This window comes from Scomber japonicus, chromosome 19 (assembly GCF_027409825.1).
Source record: "Scomber japonicus isolate fScoJap1 chromosome 19, fScoJap1.pri, whole genome shotgun sequence".
NCBI classification, from domain to species: Eukaryota; Metazoa; Chordata; class Actinopteri; order Scombriformes; family Scombridae; genus Scomber; species Scomber japonicus.
Genome location: NC_070596.1, coordinates 20,817,076 through 20,838,732, shown reverse-complemented (window position 1 = coordinate 20,838,732; position 21,657 = coordinate 20,817,076). Strand labels below are relative to the sequence as shown.

Genomic DNA, 21,657 nt, shown 5'->3' with positions numbered 1-21,657 from the left:
ACATATAAAAACTTGAAGAACGGTTCAGGTTCCACTGATCATCCTGATGAGACAGTGATAATTAAGGTTTTACTCGCACAAGGCACACGGTTCAGAGAGATGTTATAGCTCAAACTTTAGGCTCTATGTTTTCTTTCTGAGAGGTCTTGCCTGAAGTTACAGAGGAATATACAAATGTTCAATTACAGATGGATGTATCAGACAGGAGATTTGTTGATTATTGTCCAAACTAAAGTCCACTCCTGTTGTGTAGATGAATGTTTGAACTTTGTGTTGCTCTTGTCAGAGTGAAACAGAACAACAAGGTGCTCCAAGTCCTTGAAAAGTAAAAAGTCTTCACATTTTTTCATTTAAGGAATAGTTCGGCATTTTAGAAAACGCACTTATTTGCTTTCTTGCAGAGAGTTAGATGAGAAGATCGATACCAGTCCACAGATACCACATATATTTTTTTGTTAAATATGAAGCTTCAACTAGGAGAAGGTTAGTTTAGCTTAGCAGAAACACTGGAAACAGGGGGAAACTGTTAGCCTGGCTTTGTTAAAGGTAACAAAATCTGTCTACCATCACCTCTAGAGCTCATTGATTCACATGTTTATCTTGTTTATTTTTAGCTGTACAAAAAATGTGTGTAAAAAGTGTAAAAATTACAATTTGTTCCTTTTCTTTGGATGTGGAAGTCACTACATCCGGCCAAGAAATAGCCAAGAAATGCTAACTGTGTCCTGGCTGTAGCTTCACATTTAACAGACAGATATTAAAGAGGTATTGATCTTCACATCAAATTGTAATGCGGATAAGCTTACTTACAAAAATCTTGAGACATTCCTCTAAAATCTGATGTAGTTCAGTTCATTGATCTGACTGCAGTCAATATGTTGATGTAACTCTGCCAGCTGCAAGCTTTTATGTCTTCTTGGGGATTGAGTTTTGCTGTTTCTGCTTGCGGAGGTGAGCCTCAATCTCATGCCGGAAGAACAGCATCCCCAGCTGGCCATGCGAGGCCTCATTCATGGCCTTGGACTGCATACACATGCGATACTGGTCTGGAGGGAGCTCATCAGCACATTGCTTCTCATGCCACAGGTGGAACAAGCCGCGTGATGGTGCTCGGACCACTAGGAGGTTACTGTGGAGGTACTTTCTGTAGAGGTGGACGTCTTCACCGCCCCAGCCTTTGATATCAATATCAAAACCTCCTGGAGATAAGAAAGCAGAACAGGAATGTAATGTAAAACTATTATATTATTGTTATAGGATGTGTTGTTATGGGATGTTTTAAATCTCTTTATAGTCAAACACTTTTCAGAGCTGTGTTCACTACCTCTTAAAGGAATGCTGATTATGATTCCTGATTAGAGTGTACAGCATGTGATCATAATCAGTTTTCCCTCCACACTGCCTGGCTTGTTGTTTCATAAGTGGGTGTTGAGGACATTTTGGACAGATGCTGTATATAGCAAACTATTTGTTCTGACATATTTAAACCAACAGACTTAAGAACTACTCATATCAGCTTTAGCTCTGTGTCTCCCTGCAGTTTTATGTTTTATTATTTTGTCTGTCTCTGTCTCCTGTTTTTAAACTCATGCTCCAGGGCTAAACAAAGATAAGACAGGAATTTGAACACAGAAGATGCCTGTTTGTTCCTATGCACTAATGGCCTAAATGACACATTTCATTGTTTCCGAAGAACATAAAACTGCACAACTTGAAGGGCTTTTAAAGTAATAGTCCCACATTTTGTAAAATAACTTCATTTTCTTTCTTGCTCAAAGTTAGATGAGAAGATTGATACCACTCATATACATAATTATGAGTGGTATCTTGGCTCTGTCCAAAGGTAACAAAATCAGCCTACCAGTATCTTTAAATCTTACTATATATTGTAGTTATAGTTTGTTTAATCTATACAAAAAAGAATAAAATACAAGTTGGCGGGAGTCAGTTCTCCTGGCCAAACCTTACACAATCCCCCAACGTTGTTTTTATGCTTAATTTTAGTTGGTATGGATTAAACAAATGTGATATAAAGTGTTAATTAGTAATTAGCGATATAATTGCAGTTGCTGGTAGACAGATTTTATCATTTTATCTATTCATATGCTACAGCTGACAGCTGGCACCTCTAAAGTTCACTATTATATTCACTGTTAGGAAAAGAAGTATATAAATAACAGTTGTGGATTTTGCCACCTCTGGATAGAGGCTGGCTAACTGTATCCCCCTATTTTCAGTCTAAGCTAAGCTCAGCATTTCCCAAAATGTCAAACTATTCTTTAAAAACAGACTTCTGGCCCTCCTCAAGTCTTGTTTTATGTGAGTTAATCTGCATACTTGTGTAATTGTTTGGGCCTTAAACAATAACACACTTTCAATGTCACTGTTGCCTCTAACGGATTTCACATTGGAGAGAAACATAAGTGATGTAAATCTGTCTAGAGATCCAATATTCGTCACCTAATATACAGACACAGAGGACACGGGGCTATGAGATATGCTAATATATGCTGCTGCTGCTACTTAGACCTGTTCCATGCAGAATAATGTAATAAAATCTCTCCATAGTTTAGAAAACTAATGTAAAATTGAACCATTTGCGCTGTCATGTTTTTCATATCCATTAAGCTGTGGCACCATTAAAATAGCTGTAGCGATCCAGGAAGCCCATTTTATCCTGTTATGTAACGCCTCTGCACAGATAATCAACCCCCAAGCGCCACTATTTAGACATTCCTACATCACTAATCTGCTGTAGTGATGTTATGATGTTGATGTTCTGTCATAATTACCTATGTTAATAAAGTCGGACCTGTATTGGCAGGTCATACCGAAACCAAAATCCCTCCAGAACCCTGTGTCTTTCTTGATCACCTGAGAAGAAAAGAAGTGCAAGTCTTAGAGAGCTACAGACAGAAATATGTCAACCCATCACACACAGGAGGCACTTCTAACAGGAGCATGCTTCTGTGTCTTTGAACATCTAGCAGCTGGAGAGGGGAAATATTTCAAAACCTCTAGGCTATAGAGTGCAGCACTGAGTATGATATCTTCCACAAGTGGCTTCCAGAGTTGTTTTAAAAAGGAAAGGGAGAATATAGATTTGATTGGTATGCATTACCAGCTGTTGCTCCACGGGTGGGATGTGCTCAGGACTTCCATAGATCAGAGTGGGATTGTATTGGCTGAATAACACCGGGTAAAACACCTTTTTACCTGAGAGGGAGAAAAACTGTGGTGTCACACAACTAGGCTGTGATTTAATGGGAATGGGAATATGTGCATGTGTGCGACACACTGTGTGTCTCACCAGGCTGCGTGTTGAGACGGCAGGTGTTGAGGAAGTCAGCGGTGAAGTAGATGTCCACGTCGCAGAAGAAAAGGAGCACATTGCCTCCCTTCCAAGATCGAGCACCGATGTCTAGACCCCGTCCTCGAGAGAACTCCTCGTCCAGCTGCAGCAAAGTGTAGTTCTTAAAATTAACTTCCCTGCAGACACAGAGAGGAAGTGAAGTTAGTCAATGGTTAATGAAGATTAGATAAAAGCAGAAGTACATTTTCTTGTAGAATGCCCAAAATTAAACAAGTTTCCTGAATTTATTCAAACCAAAAGCACTTATTGAAACTCTCCTTGCAAGACTACATTTGAATATATTCATTGTGGAGCTGTAACAATTAGACAATTAATCAAATCTTCATTGAATTAAATTGTAGAAACTTTCTCAAACCTTTTTGGATTGTGTGTTGCTTCAGAAAATGTTTATTAGCTTAATTAATCAGCTAATATAAGCAATTCAAATAGTCAAACATAACTTTATATATTGCTATACCCTTGCAATAAGGATACTTTTGATGTTGACAGGAGTCTCTAAACCCATTGTGCATCTCCCTGCAGCAAAACATCATTTTTGAGTCATAAGCCTGGAGGCTGGATTACAAAGCAAGCAACTGCCCAGAGCCCCAGATTCGCTCTGGAGTAATTAGTTTGTGGTAATTTGATTAATTCATCATTTTGTTTGTTTCAGCAGTTAAACACAAACTGAGAATAAGTTGCATTTTTACCTGATCTCAAGGCCCTGTCTTGTGGAAATCTAGTTCTAATACATTTATTTTTTCACTTGATAATTTGTTCCCATGATGCCTATTTCTAAATGAATTAGTGCTTAATCAAATCACTACAAACCAGCACAGCACATGTGGGAATTGATGGTAATTCAGAAGAGGAGTGCTGGTTGATTTCTTGAGCTCTGGGCAAAAATGTAATTAAGCTGCTATGTAGACTCTGCCTGATGGGTACTTGAAGGCGACACAATGCAATATTTAGAGAGTGGAGGGATTCAGAAGGCCCATAGAGAGCTTAAGTCATGATGTAATGTCCGGTTAGTCTCTGTTCATCTAGCTTCTGTAACTCAATGTTATATCTCATTTTTTACTGGCCTTTTCGAAAGGCAATGGAAACACAAGTAGCTGATTCTGACAGAAACTGTATCATTGTGCGCCTTCTCCCCAAAAACAAACAGACACATGATACAACAGGGTTCAGGGAGCTGCTGCAGATGACAGCAGAGGAGTTTGCTCTGCTGTCATCACCCACAGTCTGCCTCATGCCGTATCTTGCACTCTAATTGGCTGTAGCTTGTTGCATGGCTCCCAGACACCACCAGATATTAAGCCGACTTGATTTTTTTTCGGCGCCTGTGACCCATTGGCGAGCTCTCAGCAAGCTCTCGGACAGTGTTCTTAAACAGTTCCAACATAGCGATCAAGCACAGATTTGGAGGTGCTGAGCCAACGCTGATTTGCTTCCAATCTCTGGGATTTTGTCAGCGATTCCAAAAACTGTCGCCAAGTGGAAAATCTCGGCTAAAATCGTGTGGTGTGAACTCCAATACTTTTGTAAAATATGAAGCAAGCCACATGACATACTGTTGAGAAAGGTTTTGTTTCATGACCGGATATTTAGTTATAAGCATAGTTACAAATGTCAATGTGATTTTTGATGAGATTTTGCTTCTTCATGTTCAGAAGCCTCAAGTTCCAGTTTGACTTCGGCTCACTTTTGGGGCCCACAGCTCAATTTCCATTAGCTGTAGCAGAAGGAAATCCTCAATTTGTTGCCTTTTATGTCTCACATCTTTGGCATTTTCCACCCAAAGATTAACACATCATGACCTCTACAATCTCTTTTCCAAAGTCCACATCAGCACAAACTTTTGTTGACTAAACCGCATTTCATTCCTCCTACAACACTCCTTGTTTTTATATCCTGCTTGTGTCATTCTCATTCTGGCTGAGATACGCACAACAAACTTTAAATGGAAATTGAAAGTTAATCAGACACAAAGCATATTCCATCACTGCTCAAGTTTTTTGAGAATGTGGTGAGAGTGAAGACAAACAGCTGCATCCAGATGTTCTCAGCTGTGGCTTTTTCCTAAACCGTAACAATTCACACTGTTTGTGACTAATGCTTTACTGTGCATGCACATTGACTGACACACAAGCACACACACACACACACACCCCCCCCACACACACACACACATACACACACACACACTTACATCAACTTCAGATAGAGGATACTGAGGAAAACTGGTTCACATGTCTCTGCCCAAGGCAGAACAAACAGGATCAAACCTCTGGCTTCATTCATGTGATGCTGGGTGGCATAACACATGGGAAAAAGTAGATGGAGAAAAGGTAGACATGCTCAGCTTTGTTACAGGAAACCAGGATGACCAGAGGAAATATGGTCTGTTTGTTTTTGCCAGAGGCTGCTTGAATCATGCTCCCCACATTTCCATGTCTCACTCCTGTGTGTGTAGTTGTTGTGTATCAGCATATTTATTCATGTTTATGCCTGTGTTAAAAACCTGTCTCTTGCTCCAATCCTCTCATTCAGCCTCCACCATAAACAAGACATAATGAAAACCTTTTGATCCAGATCATAATTGCTCTAAATCCCACAGAAACATAAACAAATTAGTACTTAAGAGTGTCTTATTTTGTCTGTCCGAATAACAGCTCTGCTTGACCAGATAAACAATATCATCACATCCAAAAAAAATGACGTACAATTATGGGAAAGTTTTAGAAATTAGTAAAATATCAGGAACTACAACAAGACTTCTATGTCCTTATGTGCTTGTCTGTGTGTTTTTGCGCTGTCAGTCAAGACGTAAGTGCACAGAGTCCAGCCTCTATGTCTGTCTACAGCTTATGAATCCAAACAGAGTCAATCTGTTCCAATCTACACAGAGTCCCAGGAGAGATGGACCCTCCTGCTGGCAGTAAACTGTCTACAGATGGAAGACACAGAGCACAATGGCCCTGTTTGTCTCAAACAATGTAACACCAGCTGCATTCACATTTTGATTCAGTCTCAACTTTTAAGGATGGGTACACAATTTCTCAAGCCTATCTTAAAATAACTGTAAGATGCCCAAATGAACACTGCAATATATTTTTCTTGCCATTATCATTCCTCCTGTTCATACTGGTCATTAGAACATTACTTTTAATGCACTGACAATGTAAGTTATGTGGGTCAAAATCTGTCTGTGCAAAAGTGTATTCAAAAGTTTATCTGAAGCTATTATGAAGCTTCAGCCATGAAAATGAGTCAAATCAAGTAGATATCTTTCATTGTTACAGTCTTTTTAGTCCATCTTTTTATTACTATACTTTCACCACAGTTCAACAGGAAAACACTGTCTGAGGAAAACACAGTCACATTGACAGTCTAAAAAGATAGAGATACAACCTTTAGACATACTTTCAAATGACTTTTTGCACAAAATGACTGTGTGGATATACCAGGAATACCACCAGTTAGATTGAAAGAACATTTGAAGGAGATCTTTTAATAGCCAGTATGAACAGGAGAAATTTCAAAGCTCATATGGGCACTTGATTGTTTACACATTTAAAAAAAATGTAATCTGTCCTTAAATGGGGCAGGGAAGCGATTCAATGAGTGAAAAAGCAAATTGTTTGGTCTGACACCACTTTCCCATGCAAGTGAAACTTTTGGACCCTTCTGTAACCCTGTGTCTAGACAGCAAGTCACGTCACACACAACAGAACAGCTGTCTGCTCTTGCTCCAGCTCCGTGCAGATTCACGTCTTAGCCACGTCACACAGGTGTAACCGTGAACAGAAGCATTCATTTACACTTCAAGTCTATTTTCCTCCATTTTATACGTGTCATTACAGTCATGTGTATTAGGCTCTGAGTGACTCCAACACGCCAGTGACCTACGCTCAACTCTGCACCTCATTGCTCCATCACTGCAGGCACACAGACGGAGCACTTGCTGCTGATGCTGCTTTTCTGATGACATGCTGCTCACGCTATGTATGCTGTCTTGACAAGGGCCAAGCATGAGCACAGTGCTGAAGACGCCATCGTTAGCATTTCACAATTTATCTCCAAGCACCTTGAGACACTACACTCTAATTAATTAATTATTAATTGATTTTAGTTCAACATTTTATCCTGTGCAACCCTACCTGCTTTTAACCCTAAACCCTAAGCTGAAGGAGATGAGTGTTAACATTACCCTGTTTTTTTTTTTAACTCATGGGACACCCGAATGATTATCTCATAAAATTTGTTGATGATACTGTGATTTTGAGCCTTCTCCACAAGGACACAGACCTTTCTCCTGTATCAAAATTAGATTCCTTCACCAAGTGTGTGATACCAACCACCTCCTTCTAAATGTCATCAAGACACAGGGGATTGTCTTTGAGCCAAGGCAAGAGATTGACCACAAGCCAGTGGTCATCAAAAGCCAGACAATCATTCAGGTGTCCTTGAATAAATACTCAGGTTTCCACATAGACAACCTTATTTGCTGGTAAACACTCATTGATAACCTGTGCAATAGACTGCAGCTGATACTTTGTTTTCTAAGGCAATTGAGGCTGTGTGGAGTAAGCAGCCAGATGTTCTACCAGGCAATCCTAGAGAACATCATTAGATATGGAATTACAGCACAGTTTGCCAACCCATCTGTGTAACTGGAAAGCAGTAGCAGCATGCACAAAACAGCTATGAAGATAATAGGCAAGAAAGAATATAAGCACATAGAGAGCTTATACGAGCAGGCAATCATGAAACAAGCAACAAAAATAATTGCGGATTCTCAACATCCCCTCTTCTCTGAATACAAACCTCTGCCATCAGGAGGAAAACTTTATGTGCCAAAATGCAAATCAAACTGCTTGAAGCTGTTTGTTCCAGCCTCCATCAAGCTGCTGAACTCTAAAGTTAAATCTTAGTGCAATAGAGCAATAAATACACAAGCACTTTGGCATTTTGCACTTTCATTCTTATAGTTTCTTTTTAAACTGTCATGTTGTCAAAGTCAAATGTGTAGTCAAATGTCTCTTTTATGTTTTTAAGATGTTTTATGTGAGGCAAATGTCTAACATAGTGTTAAACGTTGCTTTTATGATTTTGTGATGTTTTTTATGTGAAGTAACAGAGCACTAGGCTATAGCAGTTTCCCCAAGACAAATTTCCCCTGGTAACAGTAATGTTTACTCTACTCAACAAATAACTATTGTACAGATTAGCCATGCTAGCTGCTTCCTTCCGTTATTTTGGATCCCACAACTTTTCTTGGCAAGACTCTGATTGGTTTACCCTGGTATTCTTACCCTAACCCTAACCAATATGACTCCTCTTGTCTAAACCTAACCAACCTAAGTATTATTACAATTAGAGGCAAAGTAGATTCTGGCAAGAAATCCTGTGGGATCCATAATAACACTTTCCACGGTTTCCAGTTTCTACAATAAGCTAAACTAATGGTTTTACTGGTTGTAGCTTCAATTTAAAGAGTGGTAAGATTTCCTCATCCCACTATTGGCAAGAAAGCAACTGAGTGTATTACCCCAATTGTTTAACTGTTTCGTTGAGCATGAAATCATGCGTTATCCATAATTCAGTAATACTGACAACAAAGGTCAGCTAAGATAGCACATCTGGACACTTCTGTCTATCTCCTGCAATCATTTACAAATTCAGTACCTCATAAACAAGGAAGCACGCAATTATAAATGATTTATTAGTAGTATAAAGGGCGGTGATATTTTACTGATTAACAATGTTATTTAGGGAAAAATGTAATTGTCTTTTTCCAGGAGAGCCGAGGTCGATCTATAATTCATCCTGGTAAGTGCAGTGTGTGTGTGTGTGTGTGTGTGTGTGTGTGTGTATGTGTGTGTGTAAGTTACTGTGCGTTGTCCTCGGCACGTTAGCCGCGTAAATAATTCTCACATCTCCATATGTATGTGTGATCCCATTTTCTGAGCCTGCAAATGCCAGCACAGCCTGGCTATTGTGTGTCAAGTGGAAAAGTCCATTTAAATCCTACAACATCCTCATTCTCTAAATTACTTTTTATATCCTGTTCTTTTTCTTCCCTCGTCCCCTCAGGCATTAGCACCCTCATTAAGGCCTAAAATAGTCAGTTTGTTTACTGTAGGCGTGATGGCGGATACCTAGTAGCTAAATTGTAGAAATTGTGTCAGAGTGAGAAGCCTTTACAGAGCTGTCATGTTGTGTCTTAGCAGCAGGCCTGATCCTGTTAGTTCTGCTTAGGACAGGGGAGGGTAGAGACCAGATTTTCTCTCCGTGTTTGTTTTTTTCTTTCTCAGTAAATCTGTGTTTGTGTGCAACCATTTGCATGTATTTGCTTGTGTGCGGTTATAGCTAGAGGACTGACTTCAGACTACTTGCTGAGTCTCGACAGTAAGCCTCTGTATGTGGCCGCATCCAGGCTTCTTTTCAGTCTCGACACATTTCTGAGATGCCAGAAAAGCGCACTTGCTTTTCGCCTCATAAATATATTTCAACTGAAGACGCTAAACCGCTCTCACTTCTTTAACATCTCTGTATGTTTTGTGATGCAGCATTGCCAGTCAAGCTTTTATCTTCTACCTGGGAACTTTCTATGCCTGCAAGAATTTTCAAACAATTCATATTTCCTGTTTCTGTCTGTCAACTGTCTGCTGTTTACAGAGCAGGCGGGATGGTGTATCCTCCCCAGGCTATTGTGTCGAAGAAGAAAATAAACACTATGCTTTACAGTGAGCTGGGGAATCAGCAGTCAGTGCATGTAATGGAGAAGCAAAGTGCACGCTATAAAAAATGCAGACTTGTTCTGATCACTTTCAGGCCACTCAACCCTCGGGCACGACAGCTAGCACAACAATTTATTAACACCAAGTAAAGACTGTAAAGACACACGCTCTCCTAAATATACTGGACAGCTTTCAAACTCTGACTGTGATTTGGTTATCATTTCATCCACTCAAAGCTTCTCCCGATCATCCTCAGCTCAACATTATCCCCTCGCTTCATCAACGCTGTCAGAAACTCTTCAGAGAGTAGTTGACCTGTCTGTGAACTGAATGCCACAATAACATGAAAGGCTTGTTGGAGAGGATGTTGCAAGTTGATATGGGAGAGAGATTGTAGCTGAAGGAGCAATTTGTTTCTTTGTCTGTCCAAAACCCCTCATCCTTTCTTTTCCTTATCTTTGCATCCCCTTTTCTTTGAGATCTTTGAGTCTCTTTTTGCAGCTGAGCTATGCCCTCTCGTCTTATCTTTACACTTCTCCTCTAACTTCATTTCTCGTTGTTCTCCACCCCAGACCTCTTCTCTCCTCTGCTTCGGAAACACAGTAATTATTCATATGTATCGACTGGTATCACTTTAAACAGGTCACTCATTCTTCTCTTTCCCTTCTCACACACAGTGTCCCTTCTGCTCTTCCTCACTATCTCACATTGGGATTTTTATTCTTGAGCATGTAAGGCTCAGAGTTGTACATGCCCCCCAATGGTTTGAGTCTAGTCTTTAAAGTACGGATGTGTGAGCGATATACTTGAAAGTTCAGCAACTGATCCTATCTATTTTAAACGATTTCCCTGGTGTCTGGTAGAATGCTTCGAGACAGAGGTCCTGATTTGCTGGAGCACTTCTTTTATTCCACCAGTTTTTGCTGTAGGTACAGTAGAACTTGTTCTGCCTTAAAGGATATGGCTGGTGACTCACAAGTATTGTGTGTTTATCCAAAGCCTGATATATCTTATTCCTCTGTGGCTTAGACCTCCGCTGTAGGGCTGCAACTAATGACCCGATGACTAACCCGAACCCTAACCCTTTTTATTATTGGTTTATCTGTTGAATTTTTTTCTCGATTACTTAATTTGTTGTTTGGTTTATAAAATGTCAGAGGTTTCCCAAAGCCCAAGGCAACATTTTCCAATGTCATGTTATGTCCACACCAATCAACAACACAAAGACATTTAGTTTACTATCAGAGTAGATTAAAGATATTAGAAAATATTCACATTTAAGATGAAATTTGAACAATGTTTTCTTTAAAATGACTCAAAACAATCAAACAATTTTAGCAACTAATTGATTGATCAACTTGTCCTTGCAGCTCTACTCTGTTGTTGTCCAAAAACTATTAAAAACATGTCATTGAGCCTCACTCTTGCATTGATTGGCATCTTCCTTCACCAAGATTATGGTCACAGTAGTTTATTCAGAAACGGCTCCCAAGACTAATAACAGTCATTTTCAGTCCCTAAAGAGTAGTTCCTTGTGTTTGCACTACATTGCAGATTGTACATTGTTAAAGAACTTTAGTACAAAGTCAGAAAGTTGTAATATGCAATGTAGCAAATTACCGAAGCTCTGTAAACAAAACTGTGTTCCTTACAAGGAAATACTCTCTGGAGAAATTACCATGACCATAATCAAAGTGAAGGAACATCACCCAGTGCAACTGTGTGGCTCATTAATGCGTTTTTTTAATAGTTTTTGGGTAAGAATGGAGGTCTACAGTGCTGAGAAAGAAGTTATATCAGGCTTTGGATGCAAACCCAATACTTGTAAGTAGATCAATTCATTGTTTATTTGTCTCTGCACATGAGATTTGTTGACAGTAAGAAAAGTATAGAAAATCACCAACCAAAGCAAATATACACACTCAAATAATTAGCTCCTGCAGTAAATAGTCTTTTCACTCTCATTTAAACCCTAAAAAGGGGTGACAGAGATTAAAAGGCTCCAGTCAATTTAGATCTTAGATTATACCAGCTGTGGCATTGCAACCATTTCTCTGAGTGGGACTCATGGGAAGTAGTTTATATTGGCTGTTGATAGTCATGAAAATGCTTTTTTTCCGAAGAATTTGAACTGGGACACAGTGCTACTAAAAACTACAGAGCGTGACTGCATGTGATTTCACACAGAAAGAGACATGGCTAGAGGTTATTTGGGACCAGACACAAACCAAACTAGAGGTGAATTTAATTTCTGGGAAGGGCAGTGTGGAATCAGATCAGCAGCTAATGATACCATCGCTGCTGGGAACAGATATTGACTTTTTGAGAGAGAAGGTGTGTGTGTGTGTGTGTGTGTAGTTGCACTTGTACTGTATCTTTGTGTGAACCATCCTCAAGTTTGGATGAGGTTGGTTTTTTTGAGGTAATTCTGTCCAATCATCGACTCCTCTTTTAGGATTTGAACTTGGTTTTTAGAGTTAAAGTTGTAATTTGGGTTATTTTAAGTCAATTTGTTTAACACAGTTAGATGATGAAAACAATTGTTTAAGTTAAAGTACTCAAAATTGTCTCAATACAATTTTACAAATGTGAGGATTAGATTGTGCTTTTGCTGTAGCCACACATGTATCTAGGGATGCAACTGTCAGTCTGTCTGCTAGCCGGTTGGCCAGTCCAACACAGACTGAAATATCTCAACAACTATCAGATGGATTAACATACTGTATGTGTATGTGTGGTTTCTTGTATGTGAGGCTGGGGTCCTACATAATGGCACCATGAGTAGTAATGTTCCATAGATGATTTCTATTCATTTCAACAGCAGTCTGAAAGCCAGATAAAATAAAAGAGGCGTACAGACTTGATTACAGGAACTGATTCACACTCAGATAAGCTGCTACATAACTGATGACTGCATTGTTAGACTGCGAGAAGAATACAAAAAGACTGAAAGAGTTCGAGGCAGAACCGTTGCTCGGGGAGAAAAATTACAGCACAATCGTACTTTATTCAACACCCTTCTTTCACTGACTGTACCCCCTCTTATTTCTGCTAACTGTCCATTCAACTCCTGTCTCTTACAAACCTTCTCAATAACTCTTTCAAGGTTTTTTCCACACTAAAATCAATGATTTTGTAAGTTTGTTGTCTGGTCTGTGTTCTTCCTTCCACATTTTTCAGATTTTTGCCTTCATTAACGCTTCATGTGACCCTTTTCAAGTATTCAAAGCTGCCTTCTTTAAATCTCCCCTCAGCGACAGCAGCAGACAGAAATACGTAGAAACAAAGAGTCGCTGTGTGATACTGGTGATAGTCCGACTGATTCAAGGCCACACAAAAACCTTCGGGGATGGGATTCGACAGACATCACCATAGCAACCCCTTTAGGGAATTTGTGGCTCAAACCACAGTGGATCTGACTCTTCATCAGCTTGCAGCGATCATCTCTAGAGGTGTGGGTGTCAACGTCCACGTGAGAAGCTAGCGTGAGTCAGGGGCCGAATACAGGCCTGTTGTAATTTATCTGTGTTGGCTGGTAAAGGTGGCCGAGCTCTCGGCTCCTCAGCATGGGTGGCACACTACTCCATTATTCATCAGGCAGATGACTGGCTATGGCAGGATGCCGAGCCAGGAGGTGTGTGTTGTTGTGTGTGTGTTGCGACAGAGAGAGACATATTACAATATGCAAATTAAAAAGGTTTCCTGTGAATGTGCAGAAATGTGCGAAAATATTTTTACAGCTTCCAAGTGCGTGACCGCGGCTCTGTTTGTTTCATTATATAAATTGCAATCCATATTCTGCATTTGGCCTCCAATTCAAAGACCTGATCTTGGCTGTGGTTCCAACCCACCTGGATGTATTCTCCAGTGTGCTGCGGACTTCGCTCATCTGCTCTTTCCCAAAATACACCACTGTCAGATGGACCCGGCCGTCCTGACGCACACAGACTTCCCTGTACGAACACAAAAAACACACAGAGGAAAAGACATTATAGATGAAAGGGATCTTGAACTGAGCATCTGTGAGGCTTGTAGGAAGGAAAACGGCCATAAAATGAGGGGTTTAAAGAAAGAGGTCCTGGCTTAATTCTTTTTAGTGCAACTTGAACACTATTCTGACAGTTGATTCATCATTTCAGTCATTCACCAAAAATATGTTTGCTTGTTTGAGCTTCTTAAGTGGCTGCTTTGCTGCTGTATAGCTTTGTAAATTATTTTTTTTGCCATTATCATGGAGTCTTGGAGACTGTAATGGGTATTTTTCACTATTACTGACATTTTATAGAATACATGACTCATCAATTAATCAAAATAATTGATATTTCCATTGATAATGAAAATAATCATTAGTTTAAGGTCTAATCCTGACTCTCCTCATTCTGACACAGCATTATGTTAAAGCACAGGGAGGGATTGTATTGTATGTGAGTACAGCAGAAACCAGGTGGGAGATGCCTGCAGGCACTTTGATGGAGACATGTCAAATATATCACACACATGCTGAAGATAATTCACCTCCTCTCCCACAAGACACACACACACACACACACACACATATGCGCAGATGTCAGAATTTTCCCAGAAGCACATGGGGAGAAAAAATCTAATAAAACTAAACTGGATAAACACAAAATGCTTTAAAGAGACTAAATACGTGCAGAAGATACTAAGTAAGTCATGAATAATAACATTTTTACAGTCATTGTAGATGCTATTGTGTAAAAGGCTCTCTCTCTAAATGCCCGCTTTATTAGAGTAAATTGACTTTTATAATTATTTCATCATGTAGTCAGAGCAGCATTTTCTTTTTAAACTCCAGAGTGCTTGTCTGCAAATGTTTGCAGTCTGTTTGTGTTCGTGTGGATTCACATTTTATCTCTATTATGCACTTGGGATACATATCATAGTTATTTTGCAGCCTAACATATGATAAACACAGTCACTTTACGTTATCACCCCTTAAACACACACTCACACACATACACACGCATATGGTTTTTTTCAGTATACCTTTAATATGGATGAGCCTAAAGTGTTTGCTCAGCGACTTGACGAGTCTTTCAAGCAAGTATAGTTCTTGCCATGCTGTATATCAACTACTGCTGGTCTGCCCAGGGGGGCATTTTAATGGCCTGCAACACTGCTACTAAGCAGGATTTACCATGTAAAAAGAGCTGTGATAAGCAGCAGCAGCAGCAGCAGCAGCAGCACCGGCAGCAGCAGCAGCAGTAACACCAATAAATCACAGACATTAAGGAGGTTGTTTCCTCAACTGATGGTGACAGACTGCAGAGCTGAAACAAGCATGTTTTGCTGATGAATTTTGACTGCCAGTCACAACCTGAATGTAAATTTCTTAAAAATGACAGTAGTTACTCTTGTCATTTTTGCCTTGAGGGCTTTAATAACAGATATTCAAAGCTTTATCTTATACACATACAGGCTTGGATCAACTTGTGATTAAATGTATATACTGTGGTATATTAGAGATACATCAAAAATATGTGTGCAATCAAGATCTTGTGCTCCTAGATGTACGAACACTACCTGTGGTCATGTGGCGACTGGTAAATGCTGAGCTGGGATCTGTAAGGCTGTTTTATTCGTAGTCAGAAACCTTTAAAACCCTCTCAGATTTGTTTATGTTCTGATTATGCCTACCAGCACCCAAATAAATTAAATGATAACACAACATGTGCAAGTTCAAAATGTTAATTACATGTTCCTTCATTTAAAAAAAAAGAGGGAAAATTGACTCCCTGATGTTAATTTTCTTTAATCTCCCCCGCAGTCGCTGTGTGAATTCCCTACTTGTGATACAAAGAACATATCTTGAATTATTTAATAAGGATCTTTTTGGTTCAAGTTGCACTGTTTGCATTACCTAAAAATTAACAGCTGGGAGTAAAATAAAGAAATTAGAGAGAAGTTGATGACTATATCTGACCTGAAGTTGTGCATGAACTGTTTGAACTTGTCTGTGCGTCTGGACAGTGGGACGATGATATTAATTGGGACACTGGCTGTGTCGATCCTCTCGTTTTTCACCTTCATCAGTGGCCCGAAGGGACGGAAGAGTAGCAGGCGTCTGAATTCATTACTCGACTCCCCTCTGAACGTCAGCTCATACAGCGTGCCTTTGTCCTTCTCTGTACGAGTGATACCTGATGGGTGGGACACAAAGATATGAGCTCATGACCACATAAACTTAGAGACAAGTGAGGGAGACCATGCATGTTTTTCAGAGGTTTATATAAAACAGTAATATACAGTAGAGAAGCACATGTCAGATGTCTGAGAGTTAGATAAGAAGATTCACTCTCATGTCTGTATAGTAATGAAGCTAAAGCCAGGAGAAGTTTAGCTTAACTTAGCTTAGCTTAGCACAAAGACTGTAAACAGAGGGAAACAGCTATCCTGACTCTGTCCAAAAGTTTTTAAAAAATCAGCTGACCTTAGCTAAAACTCCCAAATTATATCTGGTTAGTTTTATCTGTCCAAAAACCTAAGTTTAAAAACAACAAGTTTGGTGTTTTTGGCGGGACCAGTGTCAACGAGACACTGTCACTTTTACACTTTGGTGTTTGTACAGCTGTTTTCCTCTAATTCCAGTTTTATGCTAAGCTAAGATAACTATCTCCTGGCTCATAGATGCAAACATGTATTATTTCACACAGGTGTGGCTCTCTGTGAAATAATAATCTGTATTATTTTTTAATTGGTATAGTTGTTAAAGGGGCGGAATGTGCTATACTGGTTGCAATGGTCTTGGTTTGAAAGTTGTTAGAGCCAATTAGGTCAGATATCATCTGTTTACAAGGTGATACAAAATCTTAAATATCACCATATGAAACCACTGAGTGTTCAGAATTTAATACAGATCTGCCAGGACACCAAGAAAGCTTAATCTGAGAACGGACACAGGCTTAGCTCACACTCAAGACTCTGCAATGCCCTTTTCTCCAGATATGGTCACCACACAGTAGGATTTTCCATCACATTCACAATCAGTGCATATTTCTTGGCTGTAACTTAATCCTTACACTCTCTTCAGGTCAAATTTGAGCCATACATTTACATCTGAGAGCAGTAAAAACAGCTTTGTCAGCTTTGTTGCATTCTTCACATTCAGCAACATTCATTAAATTCATTACTGCCGTTATGTCTCTTATTTAGGCACCACAATATAGTGTGATTATGAATGTTGAAAATAGTCTAAAACCCCAAGAATACATTTTCTCTGCTCTCTGAAAGCCTAACTGGGAATTAATCACCCATTTATTATGAAGGTTTATGTTTTGTATAGAGACTGATTATGAGGGGATACTGTGAAGAGTCAGAATATGAACACTATGTGGAGGTTAAAAGACACATATGAGAGTGGTATTGAGCTTCTCATCTGACTCTCATCAGAAAAATTGTGTGTTAAAGCTGTAAATCAGCTGCTACTTATAAACTCAGCTTCTTGTAACTTTTTGACAATATGTTACAGATTAAACTAAGACTATGAATGCAGGACAAAATGGAAATTAATTGTAATGCGCAGTCCCAAATATCTGATCTGAAACCTTGTTCTACATTGAGTAATAATGTCACATTCTAGTTTCTGTGCCTCTGCGTCTCTTTTTGACGCAGTGATTTTGTTTTCCCTGTTTTCTCTGGGGTGAGGCCTTTCTGTAAATCCTTTGGGACTTCCTTGTTTCTTTGTGCCAAGGACCATGTTTATCCTTGTTAGTTTTTGACATCTAATTTAGAAAATTGGTGGGAACAAACATTTTTCAAGAATCTGAGCTGAGGGAATATCGTTTTTAGCATCAGTTTAATCATTATCTCTTTGTGCTTCTGTCAACAGTTTGTGGAAGACTGATCTGATATGTGGAGGGGGAGAAAAAAAAGAGAAATAGGGCATATGAGGCCACGCAAGATATTGTCCATGCACTCTACTGTTGCTGGGCAAAAAGCCATAAGTGTACATACACATATAAATCTATGTGTACACAACCCAAACACACACATACACAAAAAGAGAGGCTATTCTGGTCACCCAGACCAATTTTCTTGTTGCAGGCCTTACGTCAGCCTCCAGAGTAAAGTTGTTTTTCAATTACTCTGCTATTACTAGGGTTATTACTTGGAAATTGACCTACTATGGTTGGTTGGAAAGAGAAGCAAAAGGGAAATGGGGTATAGAAAGTGAGAAGTGAGATGCAAGAGAATACAGACAGCTGTAGAAAGAGGAAGAAAACACATCACTGGATAGAGACACAAGTCTTTAAAGAGAGCTTGAATGAAAGACCAGACAGATAGACAGAAGATGGGAAATAAAGAAGAAAAAGAGAAGTGTGAATATGAAAATCACAGTGAAAAAGAAGAAGAAGAGAAAGATTTACAGTCTGATAGCAGCTCGAATTGAGTTCTTCCTGTTAAATTGCCTGGCTTCCTGTGATGGGAGTCCCCATCTCCCAGAGGGATGCAAAAAGCTTTCATTTAGTAAATATGTTGAACAATTTAGCCTAAATGCCTTCACTTCCTGTGTCTGTTTTTCTGTCTAACTGCACTTCTCTGTCCTTTCCCGAGCACAAAGCTCAGAGACTGGCAAGTTCATTTAGCATACCACCAGTGTTTGTGTGCAGTTTCAGTTCACCAGCTTGCTAATGCAGCCCTGAAAGCTCCCTAAAAGATGCTTTTGTCAGTCTGGTGATCTAGATTGCCTTTCACTTGTCTGGCAGGTTGGATAAATTGCTGCTTGTTCAAGATTTTTCTTAAAATCAATGTTGAAGTCCATTAAAGAGCATTAAGTGCAAAATATGAGCAGGAGGGAGTCGTTATTTTATTCTTAGTGAGCTGCGCTCTCCTGCTGTCTTGGTGACAAATTGTAGAGGCTGAATACACACAGATACACACAAATATATGCACATCTATTAAGATCCCTCTCATATAAACACACTTTGAGCACACAAGACCACACACAAGCTCACACACATGTCAAAGGGTTAAATATACGTGGTGACCTGTGGCTCATTTCCTCTGAGTAAGGTGCCCCTATTACTCACTTTTAAACCCCCATCCACTCACGCACTGAAGATGGTGACCTTCAAATAGTGGATCACGCACAAATGCACACACACACTAAAATACCACGTTTGAAGAGATGCTCCGCTGTGAATGAGGAGCAGCTGTGCTCATTTCCTGCAGTTGTGATCAGAGCTGAACAGGACAGGATATCCTGGCTGCACTTGTATACAAACCCACTCACAAATTTCTGACCTTCCAGGAATTCATGTAAAAGGATCAAAGTAACCCAAAGGTCAAGTATAGTGTTGTTAAGATAAGAGCAGCAATTAGTTGATTAATTAATTGGCAGCTATTTTAATAATCAAGTTTCAGTAATTTTTCATGTCCAAATTCCTCAAAAAATGCTGGTTCCAGCTCCTCAAATGTTAGGATTTCAGCTTTTCTTTGTTTTATATCACTTTAAATTAAGTATTTATTTTTAGCTTTGAGACATTTGAAAATATTTTTGACATTCTATGGATGATCAATTCATTAAGAATGAAAACCATTGTTTGTTGCAGCAACATAAAGCTAGTGTGTTTCAGATCTGTTCTCACCTTCTATGAAGTCAGACGGTGTGTAGACTTTGCTACTTTGAGTCTTTTCCACCGCACCCCTGCTGTCTTGTTGGGATGTGGGCGAGTTAAGGCTGTGCAGAGCCGTCTCCAGCACCTCCCCCAACTCCTCTCTCTTGTCTTTCCTCACAGGCTTCTCCTCGGGGTGACGCGTCAGTCCCATCTCCAGCTGGTACACCCTCTGCAATGTGAAACTCTCAAAGGGCACCACCGCATATTCACTGGGCAACCTGGTCCCAGCAGTCACCTCTGCTTTCGAAAGCTGGCTCCTGAGGAACTCCTGGAGGTCTGCCTGCTGGCTCTTGGCTCCCTGAGTCTCCCCAAGACCCCCTCCTTGGGATACAGCCCCAGCTTCCTGTCCCTCTGCTGGGCCCCCTGCGGCTCTCTTCAGGCTCTCCTGTACTCCTTTCAGCTGTTGGCTGCGCTCCTGCAGAGCTTCTTTCAGCTGAGCTATCTGCTTCTTCAAGGAGGAGATATGGAGGCGGTGTTGTTCCTCACGCTCTTGGAGGAGTGCCTGGTAAGATTGGACACCAGGAGGTCCGCCGCTTTGAGCAGGTCCTCCTCCTCCTGTCCCGCCGACTCCTGCTGCCACCCCTTGCCCTATACCCCCTAGGCTGGGGTGGTTGGGACTGGCGCGGGGCAGAGCGTGACTCAATGGAAGGTCATCTGAATGTGGGGGACTGCAGGTCATCACATAGATGAGTGACAAGGAGCAGCAGAGGAGCACAAGCACTCCTCCAACACGGGAGACTTTGGCTAGTAGTCCACGCCGCAACATCGCTGCAAGTAGCATCAAAACTCACCACACACACAGAGAAAAATCATGTAACCTCACACACACCAGCCCCAATGATAAGAGTGCATTTGTGATTATGTTCCATCACCCAGCTGCTTATCAGTGTGAGGTCATTTAATCTGAATTAGGTCATTGCTTCTCTACTGCCTGAGAACGTAACTGTTTTTGTCATTGGCAAAGTCACCCATCGAGGGTCAAAAGCTTGTTAAAAAACACTTTCTCCCACTGTCTCTGTCTAATTACCTCCATTTTTAGCTAGAATTCTCTCAGACACTGTTACATCATCAATCTCTCATATGTGACTCATTTGTTGCATGTACTCTGACTCTCTCAGTCAGTCCATAACGTCCTCTTCCTGTCTGCCTGTCTGTGTAATCAAGCACACAGGAAAGTGTCTCAGGAAACGTATTGGAATAAATGAATATTTGCCGACATCAGCCCTCGTAAAGCCGGCTGATGCATGGAGCAAGAATGCTACGTTCCATGAGAAAGTGAATCGTCGGTGGTCAACGGTGGTTTCCTCATGTTGTTTTCTTGATGACTCTGAGAGCAAAGAAAAGAGAAGTATATCATTAGAGAGACAGTCATTCTTTTCTTAACCGCAACAGCTCTATCACATCATTTTGTGTTTTTCTTTTCTATATCACATCGGCATGACAGTTAAAAGTGTCACATATCAGAAACACGCCAGGCTACTCTGACATGTTAGTTTAGGATGGCAAAGGGTTGAAACGCCCACGCCAAACTAAGCATTCCTCTGAGACTATAGCTCCTGACAAACAATGTTGTCACTGATGTGTCAGAATATGAGGCAGTGTGCAGGGGTGTGTGCTTAAATGTGTATAAAGCATGTGTGTTATTGTGAGTGTGTTTTCAGTGGAGAGCAAAATGAGAAGTGGGACATATTCATACATTTATCTATTTATACCTCCAGTATTTATACAGTGGATGAGGTTTGGGTAACACTGCCAGACCTCTCTCTATTTATTTATTTATTTAACTTTTTTTTTTTTTTTTTTAACCACTGCATCTCTTTAGATATGTTATCTATTTTACGAAACCTGCAATGATATCTTTGTCTATTTAAAAGCATTACAACCCTCACGTGGCTTTTTTTTCATGTGGCTTTTGAAT

General features: G+C 40.1%; 1 protein-coding gene across 1 annotated transcript; it reads right to left on the bottom strand.

The window, feature by feature from the left end:
- Positions 1–800: 800 nt before the first annotated feature.
- csgalnact1a (chondroitin sulfate N-acetylgalactosaminyltransferase 1a) lies at positions 801–20,525 on the bottom strand. Its single transcript, XM_053340160.1, has 7 exons — positions 19,710–20,525; positions 16,046–16,262; positions 13,950–14,051; positions 3,311–3,489; positions 3,122–3,216; positions 2,793–2,874; positions 801–1,199 (listed from the first exon to the last, which is right to left on the bottom strand). Exons 1-7 carry the CDS (start codon positions 20,518–20,520, stop codon positions 907–909), a joined length of 1,779 nt encoding a protein of 592 aa, XP_053196135.1. The 5' UTR covers positions 20,521–20,525; the 3' UTR covers positions 801–906.
- Between the last annotated feature and the right edge of the window lie 1,132 nt (positions 20,526–21,657).

Excerpts from the sequence above, each read along its gene's own strand:
- csgalnact1a (XM_053340160.1), bottom strand. The coding sequence starts at position 20,520 with ATGCTACTTGCAGCGATGTTGCGGCGTGGACTACTAGCCAAAGTCTCC. Across the intron at positions 16,263-19,709 it reads ACCGTCTGACTTCATAGAAG|GTATCACTCGTACAGAGAAG; the intron begins GTGAGAACAGAT and ends CCCACCCATCAG. Across the intron at positions 3,217-3,310 it reads CCGTCTCAACACGCAGCCTG|GTAAAAAGGTGTTTTACCCG; the intron begins GTGAGACACACA and ends TCTCCCTCTCAG.